At 45.2% G+C, this 22,422-nt stretch overlaps 2 protein-coding genes across 2 annotated transcripts; one reads left to right on the forward strand and one right to left on the reverse strand.

The window, feature by feature from the left end:
- Window positions 1-4,704: 4,704 nt before the first annotated feature.
- LOC142407523 (taste receptor type 2 member 9-like) lies at window positions 4,705-6,315 on the reverse strand. Its single transcript, XM_075497145.1, has 2 exons — window positions 5,363-6,315; window positions 4,705-4,807 (listed from the first exon to the last, which is right to left on the reverse strand). The coding sequence occupies exons 1-2, from the start codon at window positions 6,313-6,315 to the stop codon at window positions 4,705-4,707; spliced, it is 1,056 nt and encodes a 351-aa protein (XP_075353260.1).
- Window positions 6,316-8,399: 2,084 nt separating this feature from the next.
- LOC142407524 (meprin A subunit alpha-like) lies at window positions 8,400-22,040 on the forward strand. The gene is made up of 16 exons (XM_075497146.1): window positions 8,400-8,507; window positions 8,639-8,694; window positions 8,929-8,986; window positions 9,552-9,671; window positions 9,768-9,792; window positions 9,904-9,957; window positions 11,680-11,720; window positions 11,807-11,882; window positions 12,743-12,860; window positions 14,272-14,447; window positions 14,655-14,876; window positions 15,754-15,900; window positions 18,659-18,874; window positions 19,206-19,679; window positions 19,842-20,015; window positions 21,997-22,040. The coding sequence occupies exons 1-16, from the start codon at window positions 8,400-8,402 to the stop codon at window positions 22,038-22,040; spliced, it is 2,109 nt and encodes a 702-aa protein (XP_075353261.1).
- The last annotated feature ends 382 nt before the right edge of the window (window positions 22,041-22,422 follow it).

A 22,422-nucleotide genomic window follows, 5' to 3' on the forward strand; every position in this document is an offset into this window, starting at 1 on the left:
GTGTGTCTATATGTGTCAATATCAGAAAACTTCAGAAGATGTTCAAATATACTAATACTCTAAGTCACTGAAACGTATCTGTGTTCAGTTTTGGGCCCCCCACTACAAGAGGGATATTGAGGTACTGGAGCGTGTACAGAGAAGGGCAACGAAGCTGGTGAAGGGTCTGGAGCACAAGTCTGATGAGGAGCGGCTGAGGGAGCTGGGACTGTTTAGCCTGGAGAAAAGGAGGCTGAGGGGAGACCTCATCGCTCTCTACAACTACCTGAAAGGAGGTTGTAGAGAGGTGGGGGTCGGTCTCTTCTCCCAGGTAACAAGTGATAGGACAAGAGGAAATGGCCTCAAGTTGCGCCAGGGGAGGTTTAGACTGGATATTAGGAAATTTTTCTTCACCGAGAGGGTTATCAAGCATTGGAACAGGCTGCCCAGGGAAGTGGTTGAGTCGCCATCCCTGGAGGTATTTAAAGGACGTTTGGATGAGGTACTTAGAGACATGGTGTAGTGGTGGTTTTTGGCAGTGTTAGGTTTATGGTTGGACTTGATGATCTTAAAGGTCTTTTCCAACCTATATGATTCTGTGTGATTCTGTGTGATTCTGTGTATAAATGTACAGAAATGACAGCAATTACCCATATTGTCTGAGAGGGAAATGGTTTTGCTCCTAATTGATTCATGAAAGCATCTGGGACTGTGGTTCTGCTCATTCTGGTGATGTCCGTGGCCTTTGCTTGTTTGCTTCTGGTCCTGAGTCAACCAGGAGCCCCTCTATAGGGGCTCATAGCCTCTGCTGGTGCCTCTCTCTTTTCTTTGGGAGTGGGCTGTAGTTGCTTCTCCTGGCTGAAGGGGAGACTCTGATGTTGACCTTTTGCTGGACACATGAGTCTAACAGCCTGTATTTACCTTTCCTGGCCCAGCAAGAGGGAAAACAGGCTCCCTCATTGCTGCTTTCAGACATCTGTGACTGCCAAGACAGTCAGAGCACTGCTTTATTTTTAGCAGTGCCCCCGGCCACTTTTATGTCTATGCTTGTAGGAATGCACTGGAACCATCCTGAGCTAGCCCTCTGCTCATCAGCACTTTCCATGGCAAAAGCATTCTTAACTGTTTCACTTCTCAATCATAAAAAATGTTTTGAATTTGACCCAAAGCAGTTTTCCAGACCATGCCAGCACTGGGCAGCCGTTCGTATTGACTTCTGACATCTTTTATGTGTCTGCTTCCCCTCCCCTTATGTGTCTGCCTCCCTTACCCTCTGCTTCCCCTCCACTACCCAAACCTGGTGCTTGTGGAGTGCCTTGGTTACAGGTGTCCTCCACACCTTCCACACAACACTCAGGCATTCCAATCGTAACCAACAACTCTGTGATCCATCTCCCTCTCCCAGATTTCCAGGGACTAATTCAGCCATCTACACAGAGGTGTCTAATGCCACTTGAGATGCTCTGGAGTACCGAGGCTGACCCTGTACGTCTCCAGAAGATCCTGTGCTGTAGCTCCCAACCCCGTGCAGGTGTCTCAGATACCCTAGGACTTCTCAGATGACTCGAGATGCCTATATTTGGGCAAACAAGTCAAGCTCCAGCTTTGCCTTTTGTCATTTGCACTTTCCAAGCCATATGAAACATCAGCTCCATTCACAGTTGGCCTGGCTGTTGAATTAGTGGCAATGCAAGTGGAGACATACATGGGACAGAGTGCTTATTGCCATGCTGATAAACTAAACAGGCCTGTTTCTAGCCCTGAGGCCAGCTGGTGGAACTGTAGCTGAGGAACATTTTCCCCAGAGCTGGGCACATCATTGCGTCTCCCAGAGAGCAACTTCAGCATATGGGCTGTGCACTACGGCTGTGGTGTTTTATAACCTGTCTCCTCCAGTGCCAGCTGGATGGGGCTAGGGCATGGCGGGGGAGGGTGATGCTGTGTTGGGCATCATGTTCACGGGGGTTTCATGGAGATGGAAGAAAGTATCTTCAGCATGGTTTGCTGGGGCTGCATTCTTTTGTGTGAGAACATCTGCAAGATGTTGGTTTTGCCTGCCGAGTCTTGTGGTATGTGAGATTTTGAGGGATGGTGTTGCATGGGATGTAGGAAGTAAGAAGGAATTTCCATGGTCTTTTTGTGAAAGTGATTGGGACTGTTATGCTAAAGGATCAACTGCACTGAGCAACAGCGGGGAAAGAAGGGAGGTGTGGTGGTGCCTGTCCTTTAAAGGCCTTTCAGCTGGGGACATGTGTCCAGATGAGATGTTTAAGACCTGCCTCCCTCAGGAAACGTGGGTGGTGCAGTGTCTCCTACTGTGGAGGTGGGACTCAGTGGAGTTTGACATCTGAGCTGAATTGCAGCTAAAGGCAAACAGCTAAAGGCAATGTGCTCCGAGCGTCTAATTTTGATCAGATGACTCAAGCCCTTTCTTTTTAGCGGAACAACATGAATCTAGTTTTTTGCTTTATTACTGGAGGAAAAGCCAGAAAAGATTGAAAGCTAATGGCTTGAAAACACTTTCTTATACTTTCTTATTAACCTCTTCCCCTTTCATTTTCGTGGGGATGGAGAGGAAGAGGGAAGGGAGTGCTCTTTTGCCCACAGAAAAGGCAACCCTTAAAATAAAAAGGTTACAAACTAAGATTTTTCGCCTTCACTTCAACTTTTCAGATTAGCATCCCCGGGCCACTCATGTTCTCTGAGCAGAAACTCTTCCTCTGTGTTCATTTCTAATACAGAGTACATAGAAATTAGTGAGTCCTTCACACGTTGTCCTACAAGACAACCACATCTCCTCTATTGGGGGAAAAGAAGGTCTGAGAAGCCTTCTGCTAGTAGAAATACATTCAAGGTTGTTCTCAAAGACACAGCAGAGAGAAAGCTCAAGGGCTTCTTACAGAGTGAATCCATGTCCAGCAGGGCTGATGCTACACCTGAGATGACTCCCTGGAGATCATTTTGGGTATATCTGAACTCTGCAGAGCTTCGGGAGGCCTCTGAGGTTTGGGCTCCACACCTGGCAAATGTACTCCTGGGTGAGTGTTTTAAAACAAAAGCAGAAACAAAACCTGCCGAGATGCATGAAAAATGCACGCTTGGCGCTTGGCATGAAGTAAGATGTCCCTCTGGGCCTGAGCTGGTGAAGGAAATGAACAATTCAGGTTCTGCTCTGTTCATGCTGGAACTATTTCATGTTTAGGTAACCTGCTGTGGTGGGTTGCCCTTGGCCAGCTGCCAGACCCCCACCCAGCCGCTCCCTCACTCTCGCTCCTCAACAGGACATCGGTGGAAAATAAGATGGAAAAGCTCATGGGTCGAGGTAAAAGCAGGGACATCACTCACTAATTACCATCACGGGCAAAACAGACTCGACTTGGGGAAAATCAGTTTAATTTATTGCCAATTGAAAGTAGAGAGGATGACGAGGAACAAAGACAAAACTAAAACACCTTACCTCCACCCCTCCTTCTTCCCAGGCTCAACTTCACTCCTTCGTTCCCAACTTCTCTATCTCCTCCTCCTGAGTGGCACAGGGGGACAGGGAATGGGGGTTGTGGTCAGTTTGTAACTGTGCTGGTTTAGGATAGAGTTAATTTTCTTCATAGTAGCTGGGATGGGGCTATGTTTTGGATTTGTGCTGGAAACAGTGTTGATAACTCAGGGATGTTTTTGTCACTGCTGAGCAGTGCTTACACAGAGTCAAGGCCTTTTCTGCTCCTCACCCCACCCCACCAGCGAGTAGGCTGGGGGGGCACAAGGAGTTGGGAGGGGACACAGCTGGGACAGCTGACCCCAGCTGACCAAAGGGCTATTCCATACCATATGGCATCATGCTCAGCATGTAAAGCTGGGGAAGAAGAATGAAGGGGGGACATTCGGAGTGATGGCGTTTGTCTTCCCAAGTAACTGTTATGTGTGCTGGAGCCCTGCTTTCCTGGAGATGGCTGAACCCCTGCCTGCCCATGGGAAGGAGTGAATGAATTCCTTGTTTTGCTTTGCTGGAGTGCGCGGCTTTTGCTTTCCCTATTAAACTGTCTTTATCTCAACCCTCGAGTTTTCTCACTTTTACCCTTCCGATTCCCTCCCCCATCCCGCTGTGGGGGAATTGAGCGAGCGGCTGGGGGGGGCTTAGTTCCCAGCTGGGTTTAACCACAACAATAACACGTTGTCTCTTCCACTGCTTCCTCCTCACACTCTTCCCCTGCTCCAGCATGGGTCCCTCCCATGGGCTGCAGTCCTTCAGGATAAGCCAGCTCCAGCGTGGGCTCTCCATGGGCTGCAGTCCTTCAGGGCACACCCACCTACTTCGGCGTGGGGTCCTCCACGGGCTGCAGTGTGGATATCTGCTCCACCATGGACCTTCACTGGCTGCAGAGGGACAGCCTGCCTCACCATGGTCCTCTCCATGGGCTGCAGGGGAATCCCTGCTCCGGCACCTGGAGCACCTCCTCCCCCTCCTTCTCTGACCCTGTGTGTTGCAGGGCTGTTTCTCACAATTTTCCTCACTCCTCCCTGCCGGGCAGTGGTTTTGCCCTTTCTTAAATATATTTTCCCAGAGGAGCCACCAGCGTCAGTGATGGGCTGAGCTGTGTCCTGCGGTGGGTCCATTGGAGCTGGCTGGAACTGGCTTTCCCCAGCACAGGGCAGCCTTGACCCTGCCTCACAGAGATACCCCTGGACCCCCCAGCTGCCAGCGCCTGGACCCATACATCTGCCCGTGGGTCACTGCGAGATGAAAGCATGACTGTATTCCACAGCGCACTTTGCACAAAACCCACCTTCCCTCGGTGTTTTACCGATCCGACGTCCATTGGTAAAAGCAGATCTTGTAAAAAAGTAAAAGCGGACCAGGAGAGCAGTTGCATGAAGTGGGGCAGAGAGAGGACACATAAGGCTGACGTCGAAGTGGGCTCTCCACCCCCCTTGCCCACCCTGAGGCCGGTTCTGTGTTGCTGTTTATAAGTCAGTAACCACTCATAATATTACAAAGTACACAGCCACAGCAGAAATAAATGTGAAACAAAATAGATATAAACATGTTGTTTAGTTTAAGTAGTTTCAATCGGCAAATACCAAAGCATTTTTACAAGGTTTGCAGTATTGTTTTTCCCCTTTGGCAGCTAGCCCATGTATGAGGTCTAAATTACTTTGTTATTGACAATAACTTAACTCAAAGGATTATCTAAATCAAATTATAATAATAACCTTTTAAACTCATAATAATTTAGTTCACAGAATCTTAATGAAGTTTTCTTAACTTAGATGGTGAAGATAGAACATCTGTATCATCTGCACTGGCTGGAGAGTTGCATTAGAGATTAAATTACTTGTTTTTTATAATAAAATACCAACATTTTTAACAGGCGCCAGCTTTTATTACAGTTCCTGCCTCATGCAAACCTTGCACTTCACGCAGGGCAGAGTCCTTAGCAGTGTCTTTTCCAGTTTGGGATTGCTGAAAATCAGAATAAGGGAATGAACAGCTGGAAAAGCATACTGAAATACTAAAATGAGAAACATCACAGGATTTTCATTCTTCGTGGCATAAATCAGTGTCAAGACAAAACATGTAAAGTTAATGCTGTAAATGAAGAAAAAGGACAGAATAGATTTCATGGCTTTGATATGGGCATCCATGCTGAGGTTCTTCACTGAGTTTGTCTGCATCTTGCATTTGTGTCTCCAGAGAGAAAAGAGGAGGAGAAGGGCAGAAAAGATTACTGCCATGAATGCAGTTGCAAATGAGAAGCCGCTGATAAAAAAAACAGGGAAAAAATGTTCATCCATTCGGACACTCAGTTTCCAGAAGTTTCCCGGGGTGGTGGAATTGAGGTTGCGCACTTCATCGGTGGTGCGGTAGATAAGGATGCAGATGACCAGGGATACAAGCACTGAACCCAACAGGAGCCATGGCACGATCCTGTCAATTTTTACTTTCAGGTAGATGAAGAAGATGTGCCTGAAATTTGCAATTTTTATACAATAAAAAACACAAAGACAGGCAGAAGTCCACAAGTTGGAAGAATTTAAAAAGGTTTGAATAGCTGCAAATAGTTGGGGTATGGGGTGAACATAAAAGCACCAGGGATAAATTATTGAAAGAAAGGAATATACCCATGTGATGCACAAATACCAAAACCTAGAGCATCCCAGAAACAGCAAGATCTTCTCATTAGAGTTAAAGCTTTTCTTTTTGACCCAAGCAATACAAAGCACAGAAACAATGAAAGTGTTTATCCCCATGCCAGCAAATGCCTGAAGTGTGATGATGACCATAGCCATGGCATCGTATGAAGTGGCATTAAATTTATCTTGAGAGTAACAAGCTTCCATCTTCCAAGATAGGTAGCGGTGCTGTGCTGGAAAAGTCGGTTGTTGCACCAATGCTTAACGCAGGTTAGCAGCTGCTGTTCCCTGAGTGTCACGTATGGCAACGGGAGCTTTATAGAGCCGGTGGTGGTGGGGATTTTGGTGCTGCTCCTATTCAGAGCAGGGCAGGTGCAGGAATGTAAATGTGCTGGGTATTCCCTTACCTGGTATCGGTGTCAGTCTTCAATATTTGAATTTCAGTTCAGAAGAGCTGTGCTGGGTGACACAAACAATTTAGATGTTTTTCTGCAGTGGACAACGTCGTTATTTAGTGACTATGGGACAGGATTCACGATCTGGGTTTTTCTGTCCCTTTGTCACCTATGATGCTCACGCAGAAGGGTGCGCTCAGCAAAGCACAGTCAGGGGAGTCACTGTCCTCTTTCATGCGAGGGTCCAGGAGCTGCAAAATTCAACCAAGATGCTGGAAACGGGAGTTCATTTTGATCTTCTACGGGCACTGAAATCCATGTTAGTTTTCCCAATGGTAATGCCTTAGTCGTAAGTGAAGAGCCACATGGTAGGGGGAGGGCATGAAGGAAAAGTAGGACTTTCTTTTAAAGGTTTAAGTTGAAGCATATAGAGGAAAAGGGCAAAAATAAGCATGAGTCCCTGTGCCAGGGTTCAAAACCTGCTAGCAGTGTGAAGAGTTTTAGGGCTGGGACCACGCTGGGTTCCCGCCACACTGAAATAAATAACCTCAAGCTTCCAAATGACTTGAAGTCCTGAAAACTGTGGGTTTTTTTAACAGGCAAAGTTTGTTAAGCTCTGTAGGGCATGGACTGCTTATAGCCTTTGGGTTTGTACAGGACCTCGCACACTGGACCTTGCACATTGGGACCACAGTTACCAACTAGATCTTGGCTGATGCTGGGGGGCAATCAGGAAAAATTTAAATCACGACAAATAGCTCTATAGCTACAAGAAATAAACCATCAGCATTTTCTCTCTTCAGAATGATGCACTTGTTTTCTGGAGGGTACACATGCAAACACTACTCTTTGAATATTATTATCACATGCTCCTGTTTGCATTTTTTTGCTAAGGACCTTGCTACAGCATTAACGCATTGAAATGTTTTTACAGAAGGCCTGGAGTTCATCTCAACAACAAAACATGGTACCTACCACATGTTACCATTAAATCCATTCAGATACTCCAGTGGCTTTTAATAAAAGTTCTTGTGAGATCTTCACCACCCTTTATTTTTCATATTGCCTAGAAAACATCAGTGTCACAGCTAGGTTTGGATGCAGTCATTCAAAAATATTATGGAACATTTAAAACCAGTCATGCTTGCCTGAGATGACGTTAGAGATAGTCACTGCACTTATGGATGGATGTTGTCTATGGATATTGTCTGGAAGCTCAAAAGAGAATTCCTTAAGGAAAACAACCCACTTTGAGGCTGAAAATGCAAGAATTCATGTGAAGCCAGATGATCTCCAGGTCCTTTAGACCTGCAAAAAGTCAGGAATGAAGTCATCAGACTGCGATGGTGATCAGACTCCTCTTGTGTGTGTGTGAAGAGCAACCTTATGGGCGCTGGACACAGCTCTGCTGGCCTGCAAATGCTGCAAGAAACAGCATTTAATGAATCACCCACTTCTCTGTATCGCAGTTGTCATCGCTTTCATGTCTAAAGAGGGTGGAAGTTTTAGGGACTGGGTGGCAAGGAGGCAAATCTGTTCCTTTTTTTAGTCTGTGCCTTGAGTCCAGGAGTCAGGGCTGGCTTGTGCCAGCTGGCCATTAGTGGATTTTCTTCCCCTGCAAGTTGTGTTTTGGGAGGCTGATTTGGCGATTTCTCTCCCTGTAACCCCCATTCTGCTGCTCCTGTGACAGGTGGGCTGGGAACTGGTGGATGCTTTTCGGTGAATTCAGCTTGTTTCCTTTCTTGTGGCCCCAGATTTATGGGACGGTTTGTGACCACGCCTCTGGGGGAAAGATGCTGACGAGGCATGTGGATTAACTCCTTCTTTGCACTCGCTGGCACCTCACTGCCCTCTCCGATCCCGCTGGACTGATGGGATGGGCCAGGCGGATGCCCCATGCGGGTAGCAGTACCGAGCGTGCAACCTGTGGAGACCCCGGGCTCTCAAGGTGGCCAGTGCTGGCCCCCCCACCGCAGCCTGGTGCAACTGCCCCCTTTCTGTCCCGTAACAGCCCTCCTGCTTCTTGCAGGACTGGACACCTGGGGTCTCACAGGCTGGGAGGAAAGACTGCCAGCAAGCTGCAAAGCGTGGCCAGGGAGCTCCCTGCTGAATATCTCCTGTTCCCCCCTCCACAGCCAGATCGGGACAGTCCTTCCCCTGAAGGCTGGGGGTGCAGCCTGATGCTGGGCAAGTGAGCAAAGGGGAGGCAAAGGTAGCAGCAGCGGTGTGAAGATGGGAGGAGGAGGTGCAGGAAGTGTGTGGGAGCAAGAGAGGTGCAGGAGCCTACAAAACCCCTTCATGTGGTGGCCAGGAGGAGAAAACCTCCAAAGCGTCGGAGGCAAAGCTCAGCCCTGCTCTTCCCTCCTCACCAAGGGGCCTTTCTCCTGCCCTGCTTCACCCTAGCCCGCATGATTTGTGTCCACAGGGAAAGCCCTGGATGGGATTCCCATGCAAACGCTGGGAGCACACAGCTTCATAGGCACGTGAGAGGGATCGAGCCAGGACTCCTTGCTGTACTCCTACTCTGAGAGACAAAGTCTTCAAGATCTCCTGAGAAAACCCAAACCAACATATTTTGCTGGAAGTTGTTGTCTGGCATTCTGTTGATTACAAAAATAATGCTATTTTTAAATTAAAGATGATACTTTACCCACAGAATCAGATGAAAACAAAAATTTGTTTGCATCTACCAAGATGTTTCCAGGAATACAAAAAAAACACCAAGCAAACCTTCTCTTAAAGTGATTTATTCAGGTTGCAGACCATAAGCCTCTTCTTTTGAAGTGGGTGTTATTTCCATACTCAGCAGCTTTGTTGGTCTCACGTCAGGATGGGGCCAAGAAACCAGAAAAAAAGCGTGAGATTATCTCTGAAGAAGTCACAGAAATATTAAATAGTTAAATACCTCCTGATTGCTACAAGGGTCAATATGCTAAGAATAGTTATAAAATGGGGAGGCAGATTGCTTATCAGATTGGCTTATGGCTATATCTAATAAAATTAAAGTTCAACTTTTTTGATGGCTTATGCTTATCACTACTTCTGAAGGCTATTCACCTGCAGAATGCTATAGCTACACTGACAGGTAGCACCAGCTGGTCTTCCGAAATGGATTCCTGGAGGATATGTTGTTTCACAGCACTGGTTACCTGCTCCTATGCCTTTACGGTATTCCCACCTGCTCCTCCGTTTTCTGGCTTGGGATGAGGGTGAGATTTAATTTCATTTGTCTGTGATTTTGAAACTGTACTTTCTATGTTTCAGATCCAAAACTCTGTTGAAGCCAGAGGTAAGGATGCAATGTTTTTCTGTTAGTGGAAGACTATCAGTCACCAAGTGGGGAATTATATCAACTCGTGTCACTTAGTCACTAACTTAGATGTATTATTTCTTTTGGTAGTTGTTGATGTTGATGGAGGGCAGCTTAGAAAGGACATTCCAGAAATAAACTCAGGTAAGTCAGGACAGTAAGTAAGCAGAGTGCTGAATTATTACAGAGATCTGAGCTAGCCTTTGGGGACCACAAGTCTGGCAGATATGATGGCACCAGAGGGGACTGAAAGCTCCTTCCTAAGTGAGAAAAATCCCAAAAGTATCATGGATACAGTGAGTATTGCGGGGCAGTTAAAAATGTGTGGGATGAACCCCAGCTACTTCTGGAGAGAAGGGAGAAGACCTCCGCTTTGGAGTCTGGTAGCAGCCAGAGAAGATGGAAGGGCAGGAGCAGGGCATAGGGCAGAGGACAGAAAGGTCCATAAAAGGTTGGTGTTGGAAAGGGAGGATGGAAAGGCCAGGAAATTTCCACAAGGATAATTTTGTAGGAAGCCCAGGATCTTAATCTTAAATTTGGAACTGTACTTAACTGCTCCTTGGGAAGGCTCAGCAACCCCTGGACTGAACCTGCATCCCTCCTCACTGCGCTCTTCTGCAACACGACTCCAGAGAAACCTTGGCAGTGGCTCTAATTCAACTTCTGCTTCGTTGATGTGCATTTATGTTAAGCAAGTTGGTTGGTTTCACATGACCGATGACCAAGATATGAAGCTGAAGTACCTTCATCCCTCCCCCAGGGTTTCAGAGCATTGCCTTGAGACAGTTTTCATTTCCTGGCATTACCTGTTATCTGCTTTATGCTCTGGTGTAGGTTTCCTCTGGTTTTGCTGGCAGAACAGAAAACATGGTGCTAGTTTTTTGGTGGTTTTTTTTTTTTTTTTTCTTCTCTCCATTTGTATGTGAGGAGAATGTAAGTTATTTCTATGACAAAAGGTCTGGAGATGAACTGTCTGCTTGGATTGTGCCTATATGATGGCACTAAATGAAAATGTTACGCTAGCAAGACCATACGGTGGCTGGGGTTTGGACTCAGCTCTGTGTGGGGAATTTGGCATCTTAAAAAAATAAGGGTATAAAATAAAAGTCTCAGATGCTGTGTTTTTAAAGCATGGAAGTCGTGGATCAGCTGCTTAAAACACAGCTGTCTGTTGCCAGTTCAACTACATCTCCTCCAGCACCACTCTAGGAGGGGAAGGAGTCGCCCAAACTCTGTATCTACCAGCCCATGGGGATATTCCGGATACCCTCGTGCATCTCAAATGGCACCAGACACCTACGTTTAGGCAACTGGATGGACACACAGCTGTAACAGCATCTGAGACACATAGCACATAGGCTTAATTGCTTCAATCTGAGCTTGGTCCAGACTCAGGTGTTTGAAAAGGTGGACTGAACCTCTTCCCTCTCCAGAATCCTTGTCTTTCTCCTTTGATCATATGGGGAATCCCAGGTGATTAGCCTAGGTTAGCTAACTAGTTAGGCTATTAGATGCCCAGCTTCTGGACAAATCTATTCCACCTCTATATCAACTACAATGTTCAGAAGTCCACAGTTGTTTCAGGATACAAGCCCGGGAAAAAGAATAAAATCTCCTCTGGGCAGCTGTTATGAAAGAGTTACGGAAATCTTAATTCAGCCCCAAATCCTCTCTGCTGCAGACGGAGGACTGGCATGTTGTAGTGTGGCAATGGTTACTTGTTTGCTTGTTTCTGGGCAGTTGCTGTTAAAGCGAGACGGGTTGGTTGATGAGGCATCCTGATAGATTGTGTGGTCTTTGAAAAAAACACGTATTGTGGTTCTTGACCTGTTACTCTGGCCTAAATGGTTGTTTATGTCATTTCAGAAACGGGAAGGAAGCTTTTCGAAGGTGATATTATCTTACCGGTATGTGCTGCTGATCTAACCCAACATCAGCAAGAGTGTATATTGGGCTTAAAATGTTAACACAAGCATGTTGATCTCATTAACAGCTGGAGAGGAATGCTCTGAGAAACAGCTCCTACCGCTGGAAATTTCCCATCCCCTATATCCTAGCTGACAGCCTGGGTAATGAGACTTTTTATTATGCTCGCACTGTATTACTTGCATTAGATATACTCTGGTTTTGTCCAGCTCTCCGGGCTGCTTTTGTTTCATTTGCTATTGAGTTATGCTGCATTAATGCCCTTGTTACTGCTGGCCAGACAGAGCGACGCAACTCTGCCCCAGCACACGTTGTTTGCCATGTAACCGCCCCAGTGACCAGCCGGATGCTGATGAGCAGCCAATGTAACTCATACCAGCGTATCTGGCTGAGATCTCTAGCTAAAGAAGTCAGGAAATCCTAATCTCAAGAATATGGATGTTGATCTACTGCACCCTTCATGCCTTACCTCTTCTTAACAGTCCCAGCTCAGTACAGGCAGAAAGGAAATGCAGATATTTTATAAGTAAAAAAGTTTGGAGCATTCTCCCTTCTTGTTTCGATTTAATTTTTGGGACTATTTTCAATTTTGAACAAGTTAGGTGTAAAAACTAATAGCAAATCAGTGTTAAAATCCTATGGATCTCTCCTGTGTTTACTAGCCCTGAGCTCAAAGTTTACCACACTTGAAATTATATAATAACACACAATAAAATTACCCAGCAAAACCTGAGCAATGCCCTGGATGTCCAAAAGTCTGCTTGCTTATTTCAGCACTATCAGTTTACGTAATACAAGATCTCTCCGTACGGCCTCTGCCAAAATTACTCCAGTCAGGGAATTCTGCTAACAGCCTCCTGCTCTATGATCCAACTAGGTATTTTTTATATATGTTCATGTTTTTAATATACGCTTGTTCATACTTTCTATCTAGAATTATAGATATTTATAATATTATTAAAGCAGAACAACTGCTATTGATATCCTCCGCTGTGTGTTTCAGATCTGAACGCTAAAGGTGTTATCCTGCAGGCGTTTGACATGTTCAGGCTCAAGTCATGTGTTGATTTCAAGCCCTATGAAGGGGAACAGACTTACCTGAAATTTGAGAAGCTGGACGGGTAATTTTGCATTAACAACGTGGTTTGTACTACCTTGTTTGATATGGTAGTTTTTCCAACTCAGGAAGCATTCATTTTCATTCTTGCTTGTACAAAGGACATAAATACCCGAGCCGCATTTCTGTCCCAGAGCTTGTTTGTGTTACACGGGAGATAAAACCAATGCAAACAGACTATCCAAAGGTATTATCTGCATTTAATGTTCTCTTAATATAAGAAAACACTATTTTATTTCCATTTGCATCCTAGCTACTGAAATGAATCCCTTTCTTGGCACTCCTTCAGCAAAAACAGGCAAATAACTTTGTCCTGGTGTTGGTTAGGGGCAGGGTATGTCCCTAGTGTGTCGGCGTTAGCGTGTAGCTTCCTCCTTGCTTTCAGATGCAGGGTTGGGTTTACCTGACCAAATGTTGAAGCCAACAACCTCTATTGCTGTGCAGGTCACCGCGGGTTGCCTTTGCAGTCAGCGGGGAGGTGGTGACTCTTCCAGGCTACAAACCATCTCACCTAAAATAGAAGTCTAAAATAGGTCTGGTGACTCACATCTCAAAATGCCTGTTACTGTCCAGGGACTGTAAAGGTGCCAGGGAAGCTAACGCAGTGGCGGATGCCAACACTGTGACTGTCGAAAGTTAGGTCAGGGGACTTCCCTGCTTGCTGGGAAGGACCATCAGGAAGCTGGTGACACCAGCTAGTGTCTGTGTCTAGGAATCCAGTGTAGGTCTGCCCTCGGGTGCGGGAAGACTGGTGCACAGCATTTTTGGGCAGCTTTTTTTTTTTTTTTTCTTTTTTTAACACAATTATTTCTGAATGGACATGAAAAGTTAGGATTTAAACCTGTATTTAGGAACCAAACCAAGGAAGCCAATGCAACGTGAGTTCACTGAAGGCTGCTCAGCACCTTTGAAAATTGGGCCAGTTATTTAAATACTTTGGTAAACATACACCTAAACAACAGCCAATGCAGTGTATGAGGTTATAAGGCACCTGCTGTACTCTCCCATGCTGCTCATCTTCTGCTACTCGCCTTCCTACACTGGTTGAGCTGGGGCTACCCAGAGCTGAAGAGCAATAACATTTGCCATCACCACCTCCTTTACAAGAACTGCAGCCAGTTGAAGAACATGCATGCACTGCCCTCCAGGGAGGGCAAAATGAAACAAGAAGGCCAATCACATCTGGGACAGGGACTCATTGCCAGGCTGTGGAAGGATGCTGAAGGTACACGTTGCTCTGTATTCTGGCATTGTAAATCTACAGTCTTGGCAAGACTGCAAAACTTAGGTGGGAAATTCTAAAAAATATTATTTTTTTACTTTTACCTTGATCTTGTGGTTGAGTTAATATGTAGATACAAATCATAGAAGGTATTATGCAAAATGGGTGCAATATCTGAGTCTTTGCCTTACAGGTGCTGGTCTTATGTGGGGGACCTTCAGAGTGGCCAGACAGTATCTATAGGAGAGAGGTGTGACTATAAAGCCATAGTGGAACATGAGCTCCTGCATGCCCTGGGATTTTACCATGAGCAATCCAGGACAGATCGCGATGACTATGTTCAGATATGGTGGGATGAAATTATTGAAGGTACGATGCAGGTCTGAAATGATTGAGAATGGTCTGTAGATGCATGTCCCTATTTTTACAATGCTAAAACATCTCTGGTTGAGAACGGCTGTCTACATGTTGACAACTGGACCGTTATTTAGTCACAGGTAAAGCATTTTGAAAAGATGTTATGCGCTAAGTTTTATTTCTGGTCTTGCCTAATCATGTGTGTATGTTTTTGTCTAGGTTTTGCATATGCCTTTGACAAGCACAATGACAGTTTCCTTGATGACCTCAATACCCCGTATGATTATGAGTCAGTCCTGCACTATGGACCATATTCTTTCAACATCAATAGCAACGTTCCTTCCATTACAACAAAAATTCCTGAATTTAATGAGATCATTGGGCAGAGGTTGGATTTCAGCAGAATTGACTTACTGAGGTTGAATCGCATGTACAATTGCAGTAAGTCTTTCTTCTCATACATGTATTTGAAAGTCCTTACTCAAGCTTCATGACAACGTGGATGGTCTCACATGAGAGGAGCAGGAATATTTCACCCTTGGGATCCTCTCACAATGCTAAAAGAAACTATAGTTCTTATGCAGCAGCAAGCTCCATGGTGGCCAGATCCCCATTTCTTTATAGAATACCATTAGAGTGAATCAAGGATCTAACACCTTTCATTCACACAGACTTTCCCATAATATTACTTGTAATAGTGAGCGTTTCCTTCACGGACAATGATCAGCATGCTGTTGATGATGATAAAATCTTCAAGTAACAGTAGCCTGGAACTGGGGTCTCCAAAATCAGAGTATTACAGGTTACTTTTTCTGCCTATGTAATGTTTGATAAGACAATTGGGGTCAGGAGCATGACGGGGGATAATCGTGCTTTCCAGCTCCACTGGCAAAGCTATGAAAGTAAATACTCCCCATGCTGTATGGTACTGACATACTGTGTTAACGTATACCTGAATATTTCCACTAAGTTCAGCAGAAGTACTTCCGATTTACACCCTGAAGAGAGAAATGGGCCACAGAGCCTCTCCCAGGCAGGCTTAGAGAAAATGATGGGTGTCTGAAAGGGAAAACTGGCACGCAGGGGCTGAGCTGGTTCCCAGAAAGAAATATTCAGCCGAGAGTGGGAGAAAGAGATAACATCACGTATGTGTGGTAACAGAGATGTAGATGTGAAAGTCTGCGTAGTCTTCAGTTGTATTAAGACCATATCTCCTGATGTTAAGTGCTGTATGTAAACACTCTGGAATGGGGTTAACAGCGAGAGCCTTATTTGATATTAATGGACATGGTAAAATATGTTACTCTATTCCCGGCAGCTTCGAGCCTCACCTTCTTGGACCAGTGCTCCTTTGAATACATCAATATCTGTGGGATGGTGCAAAGTGGACAAGACGGTGCTAACTGGGACCACACATTGGGCAAACCAGGAGATGAAGACTATACTTTGGTGGGAAACTGTGCAGGTAACAGATGCAGGTTTAGATGGTCATTAGACTTTACCCATGCTTTTCCAAGATGTGAGAATGAAGATATACAGAGATAAGTCATCAGAAATATCCTACTATTAATGTTAATCACTGTATACATGATGCTAAACATGACTCTTGAATTTTCAGATAGAAAGGCTAATAATTTTAATTTGAAGTGTTTAATCCTTCTTTAAATCTCCTCCCTACATTGTACTATCTCATGAAGAAATGACAATTTGAGACTTAGCTGCTGTAAATTGGTGGTAGCTCCATTAAAATGAAGGGAGCTCTACCAGATTGCCACAACTGACTTTGATGAAACTCCACAGAATTGAGTCAGGTGAGACTCTCCTCCTTTTATGCATATGTTAGGATTTTGAGTAATTTTCTAGGTTTTGTTTAAAACTGAAAGAACTCCCTAAAAAACACTCTCCCTTTGTACAGGCATTCACTTGAGGCATCCCCACAGATGTACACCCATAAGCAAATATCGCAATACACAAATCTTGTTCGTAGACAAATTCTGATGTTGAAACCAATCCAGGATCATCAAAATAGGAAGCTGAGCTTCAGCAACGTGTCACGGAGCAGGACGAAACCACCCTCAGAAGACTTCTTTGAGGGAGGGAGTGCTGTGTGATACAGAGCCGTATCAGGAGGGCATAGCTGCTGCTAATTCAAAGTTTGTTTGAGCTGCACCACATAGGGAGGCTGAAGGGTTATCTGAGAAGCAAACCAGCAGTGATTTCCCCTGTTCTGAGGAGAGTGTTGCATGGGGTCCTTTTGATCGAGGGTTTGGCTCCAACTGCACCTATTTAAACATATATTGAACAAATACGAGCGTGTTGAGTTCTGCAGGATTTCGATTGCCACCGGGGCACAGGAATTGAGTAGGGTCTGTTGTTTCCAAAGGCAGTGGGGAGAAAATTAAACACTGCAGAGGAGTACCACACAGACAGTCCAAAAATCCTTGAACAAAAGGGTTTCTTTTGAAAGTCAAAAGAAATGCAGCTGATCTGCATACAAGTGGTCACAGTTAGGCACATCTGTTTCCCAAACACAAACGGTGGTTAGTCACAAAAGTGTCTCACAGTGCAGGAGAGGAAAAAAATACCAAGGAAGGAAAGAGCAAGAGATGGCTTTTGGCAGTAACAGATCGCGTTCGCTGCCTAACGCTGCGTTTGGTTACAGCTTGGAGATCCTGCAGTTATGCCAGATTTGCAGGCAGTGAGGAGGAGAGCAGGCACACAGAGGGGACGCTCCTGTTCCCATCACACGCGGTGTTCGAGAGGGCAGATGTGTGCCTGGTGAAAGGCACAATGCAGAAGCCAGCACTTGGAAGACCCAAACGAGGGAGCAAAATGAACAGGAGGGTTGTTTAGGTCCCATCGTTGGCAAGGAAACAGAAATTTCTTATTTCTAGAGGAACGTGTCTGGCGGGCTGTTGTTTGATGGGCTGTTTGCTTGCGGTTTGCAGGGTGCGGGGCTTGCTGACGCTGTAAAGGCTCTGGATGCGTGACAGAGCATGTGGCTGGGGAGCCGACAGCAGCTTCCTGCCTCTCATGGCCCGTGACAGACAATTAACTGCTCTTCTTCAAGAAGGGGGAAGAAAAATGTTTAAAACCTAAGCAGTCAGCCTTCATAAGTTTCCTGAGAGCAAACAGGTCAGCAGTTATTGGAAAATAAGCAGCTTTATTGGGTATTTGTAGGGGAACTTACTGCAGAAGGCCAGCAATGCTTATGGGAGCACAGCCAAGCACTGGCATGCAGCTGGAAGCTGCCGTGGAGCTCGGAGTGGCATCAGGGGGCAATTCAGAGTCGTCACTCTCTACAGCGGCTCTGCTGTTTGCATCAGTTGGCTCCCAGACAGAGAGAAAAGTGGAAACTCACAGATGCAGCCACAGCGTATTTGGAAACCACCAGGGTGATGCAGCTTGACAATGTCCTTGCTGTCAGGAGAGACACTTCCTATAGAGAGGGGATGTATTGAGGCTATAAGGTGAAGCCTTGCTCAGTCGTCTTCAAGAAGCTGATTTAAAATTGGAATATGCAAAACGGGGCTGATGCGGATGATGAGGGTACAAGTGGTTAGCCTTTGTAACCAAGCAGATCGAAGACTCGGAACAGGTATAACTCCGGCCCACAGATAGAATTGCAGACTAACTATGAAAGAAAGGAAATAGTTATTTAAAACACATTAGCATGAGAGGGCATGAGTTGATACAAAGTCATTGGGCTGGAAGTTAATAAAATCTTTACCCATAGCAGAAGTAAAGCAAAAACATCTTCAGCTACTTTTATGGGGAAGTCTGATCTATTGATAAAAGGCTTACGGGGCACAGGTTCTAGGCAGAGCAGATGACTGAAGGCCTTGACCTAACAGGACCCTCCCAGTACTTTCCTGGTTTGTCTTCAAAAAAAATCCCTGCCCAAGTGCATCCACTTAACATTTGCACACCTTTAGAGGATTGGCACATGTATGGTTCGTACGTCATTTCTGAAGAACGCAACCCAATGTGTACCTTGTCTAATCAACTGAACACTAGTTTGCAAACCATATTTCAATGCATTTTCATTTTAATATTGATTTACAATGTAGGGAGAATTCTTTTCTGTTGATTTTTTTTTTTTACTTTGAAAATAACTTTCTAACTCAGGCAAGTGGAAACTACACTAGAGCTTATTTAGCAATAGCATTTCATTACTGAATGGATCAAAAACTTTTATCACATCACTGTTTTGTGCTTCCCAGATAGAGGATATTTCATGCACTTAGATACAAAAACTGGACATGCTGGTCAGTCAGCTCTTCTGGAATCTCGCATCCTGTATCCAAGGAGGAAGGAAAAATGCCTTCAGTTTTTCTACAGGTTAAATGGAAGTCCACAGGATAAGCTTGTTATCTGGGTTAAGAAAGATGATGGAACTGGAAACGTTAGACGGATGCAAAAGCTGCACACTATTACAGGTAACTGAAAGTGTGTTTTCATATCTGAAGCGCTGGCAGACTTTGATGCGAGATAACACTGGCATGGTTTATCATACAAAAGTTTGCTCAAGTGTCCAGTGTAAATCTAACCTTTATTTGATTCAGTGGAGTAACTCCAGAGTTAGTGCCCATGAGGACAGAATTTGGCTCAGAGGCAGTTTCCTTAAGACTGTTCCTAGACCAGCTAGGGTGCAGAGCACCAGACAGTCACCATTGAAACAGGTCACAGGATGCTTGAAGAAGACACAGCTTGATTTGGGATTGTGTCCTGGACTCTCCATTCTCACTTATATTTATTTCCCCTCTTCAGCTGATGGAGAACATCACTGGAAATTGGCCAGCATTCCCTTCAGTGTCCAAACCAAATTCCGGTATGGGTTTCAGGGCATCAGAGGAGATCCAGCCAAGTCTGCCGGGGGGATTGCCATTGATGACACCAGCCTGACAGAGACAAACTGCCCCACCAACGTCTGGCACATCAGAAACTTCACATCCCTTTTAAACAGTACTACAAAAGGCGATTATATCATAAGCCCTGTATTTTACAGCTCGGAAGGCTACGCCTTTGCTTTACAGCTGTATCCTCACGGAAGAAATTCATCATCCTACTCGAATTACATGGGGATTACTTTCCACCTCTGCAGCAGTCCAAACGATGGCCTTCTTGAATGGCCGGCCGGACACAGACAAGTTGTCTTGTCGGTTTTGGATCAAGACCCTGATGTAATCCACAGGATGTCCCTCAGCCTTAGCTTTACTACAGACCCAAACCAGCCAGTATATGGTAAGTCAGAGCGCACCAGGGAGAAAAATAGAAATGCAGAGGTTTGCTCAAGGTGGAGAAAAGTGTTGAAAGTCAAGAGACCGGGCAAGATTTTCTCTGCACATAACACTACTGGGCTGACTGGAGATCAGCTTTAATTACTTCTATATTTTTGCACAACAGGCAGAAATGACACCCTGCAGTGGGACAAACCATCTGTCACTGGAAGTTTTTCTCCTTACTGCAACTGCTACATGAGCCCAGGTGTTGGCTGGAATACATTCCTGACCCACAGGGAGCTGCACTGGAAAAAATTCCTTAAAAATGACAGTCTTTTCATCTTTGCTGATTTTGAAGGTAAAGTAGTATATTAACAGAATCCCCACTGGAACAGAGCACGTACATACTCTTCTGTTTGTAAGGAAAGCGCAAAAGATGAGGGGGATTAACAAACATCTAAAGAGTCACCTATTTCAGGAACAAGGTTTATAAATGCCTAGTGATTTGAAGTGCCTGGATATTTGAATACCCAATACGAAACCTGTGGATGACCTTGATTCTCTGGTCCCTGAAAATCAGATTTTCAGGACAGATTATAATTCCATGTCTTGAAGATCAGTTTACTTAGTGGTGTTCCTGTTTGCCAGCACCCCTATATCACTTCCAACTTAAGAAAATTGTGGTTTGAAAATGAAGGTGTTCTTTTCAGACCTTGTAAAACTGGCAGAAGGAGTTTTTGATCCAAAGCTTCTCTCCTGAGGTTGCAATTTTTGTCAGGACCGTGCGCAGCCGCTCTGCTCTGCCCAAGGCGGCAGGGAAGGGGAAGAAGGAGGAAAGGAGCTGTTGGGTGCAGAGGACAGCCTGGCAGGCACCCCTCTGAGCGGGCCTCTGACGGCCACATGTCAGATGGCTGCGTTCATCTTACCTCATGTTGGGTGTCCAAAAATGAACTTTCTAGACTCCCTGGTGGGTCATTTGAGAGCAACGGGCACCTCTGGGGAGTGGTTGATCCCATTCCCTTATAGCTGTGATGAACTGCTCTTCTGATATGCTGACCTCCACCGGCTGCAAAGTGATCCATGGTGAATGGTGGGTGTGATGAATCCTATCAACCTGCTGCAGTGAGTTTCCTTCGGACAATGTCAGTGCCTGGAAAGTGGAAACACTTTGTATAAATAAATAATCATTAAACCAGACCTGACTCTAATACAGGGGTCAGAGTGCTTGTCTCAGATAGATGACAGTTGAGAATACGCTGTGATAATCTAGACTCACTCTGTGCGACCGAGGGCTGTCATCACTACTGTGAACTCTCCTGGCAGGAGGATTTCTCCCTTGCTCTTCATGAAAAAAAAAAAAAAAAGGCAAAAAAAAAAGCAAAGTTCTTGTTTTCACTCCAGCAGAGAATGCAGAATTTTGAAACAGCAAGAACTTTTGCAAGGTGGGAAAGGTGCTTCCCATGAATGCTTAACCAGGAACATGTGCTGCCTAATAAAAATGCAAAGAGCAGTCTACATTTCTGGCATACAGAATGGCCCAGCTTTTCTGCAGGTTATGTAGGGCATTCGGCAATGCTTCCAAGTCCCCTGTAGCAATAAGAAAAGCAGCTGAGGCCTCTTTGCGCTTTCCCTGGCAGTACTTTGTACCGGGAGCAATTCACTGGGGGAAATTCAGTCCCGCTCTGTGATATGGGTGCCAGTGGTCCCAAAAACATTTGCAGTTGCTAGGTGAAATTGTAGTTAAGAAACTGAAAGACTTGTTAGGAGACTGCATTTAGTCTCCAGTTGTAAACTGGTTCAGCTTCATTTCTGGACATTACATCTAATATGGTCACATTTATAAGGTTTCAGCCTCATTTGAATATTCATTTTGATACCAGGGTGCCTAAGAACTCAGGGACAGTGTTGCATTGCCCTTGATGAAAGTCGGAGATCACCTCTGTCTAAGCACCGAGGGTCTGCCCCATGCCTCCCACTTCTCCCAAGCCTTTCCACCTTCCCTCCTCAATTCCCAACCCTATTTCAGATCACCTCTGACCCAAGCCCTCTACTCTCTTGCCCCAGTCTCCCTCCAGCTCGGTAATCCCAGGATCCCCTGATGGGCTTGAGAAAGACACAGACTGCAGCTCCACGCATGCCTGCAGCTCTCTGCCCTTCCCGTTTCCCTTCCCACCTCCTTTGCTGGGTATCGCTGCAGCTTCTACAGCAATTTGGATGAATTATTGTTGCTTTGTTTTTTGCCCTTGGAATCAGCCTGAAAGTCAGCCCAACACATACGATAGAACTGTACTATATACTCCATGCCTTAAATTAACTACTTTAACTGTCTTTTCTTGCAGATCTCACCCCTTTGATTAGATCTGAAGTCCCAGTCCATCCTTGAAGTGCCCTCAACCTCTTCACTACAAGTGCAAACAGTCAACCATGACAGATAAAATATATTACTTCACTAAACAAACTGTATTTTCTGGTTTCTGTATTTTAAGAATTTGAACTAAAGTTCCCTGTTAGTTTTAAGAGACTAAACCCATAGACTCACCAAAGATTATTTTGGCCCAAGCAGCAAAGTGCTTCTCTTAGTTGTATTGTCTTTTTTCTTCCCATGTTTCATTCTTTATCTTTGTTGATGGCAATGCTTATTTCCCAGCTCTTGTGTATGAAGTCTCTCTGTCCAGCCTTCCCTAGCCAGAAGCACCAGTGCTTGACTTTCCAAGATCCTGTTCCAGGACTTCCTTTTTCTCCCCACGGCCATTACCACTTCTTCA

This window comes from Mycteria americana, chromosome 3, assembly GCF_035582795.1.
Source record: "Mycteria americana isolate JAX WOST 10 ecotype Jacksonville Zoo and Gardens chromosome 3, USCA_MyAme_1.0, whole genome shotgun sequence".
Classification (NCBI taxonomy): domain Eukaryota; kingdom Metazoa; phylum Chordata; class Aves; order Ciconiiformes; family Ciconiidae; genus Mycteria; species Mycteria americana.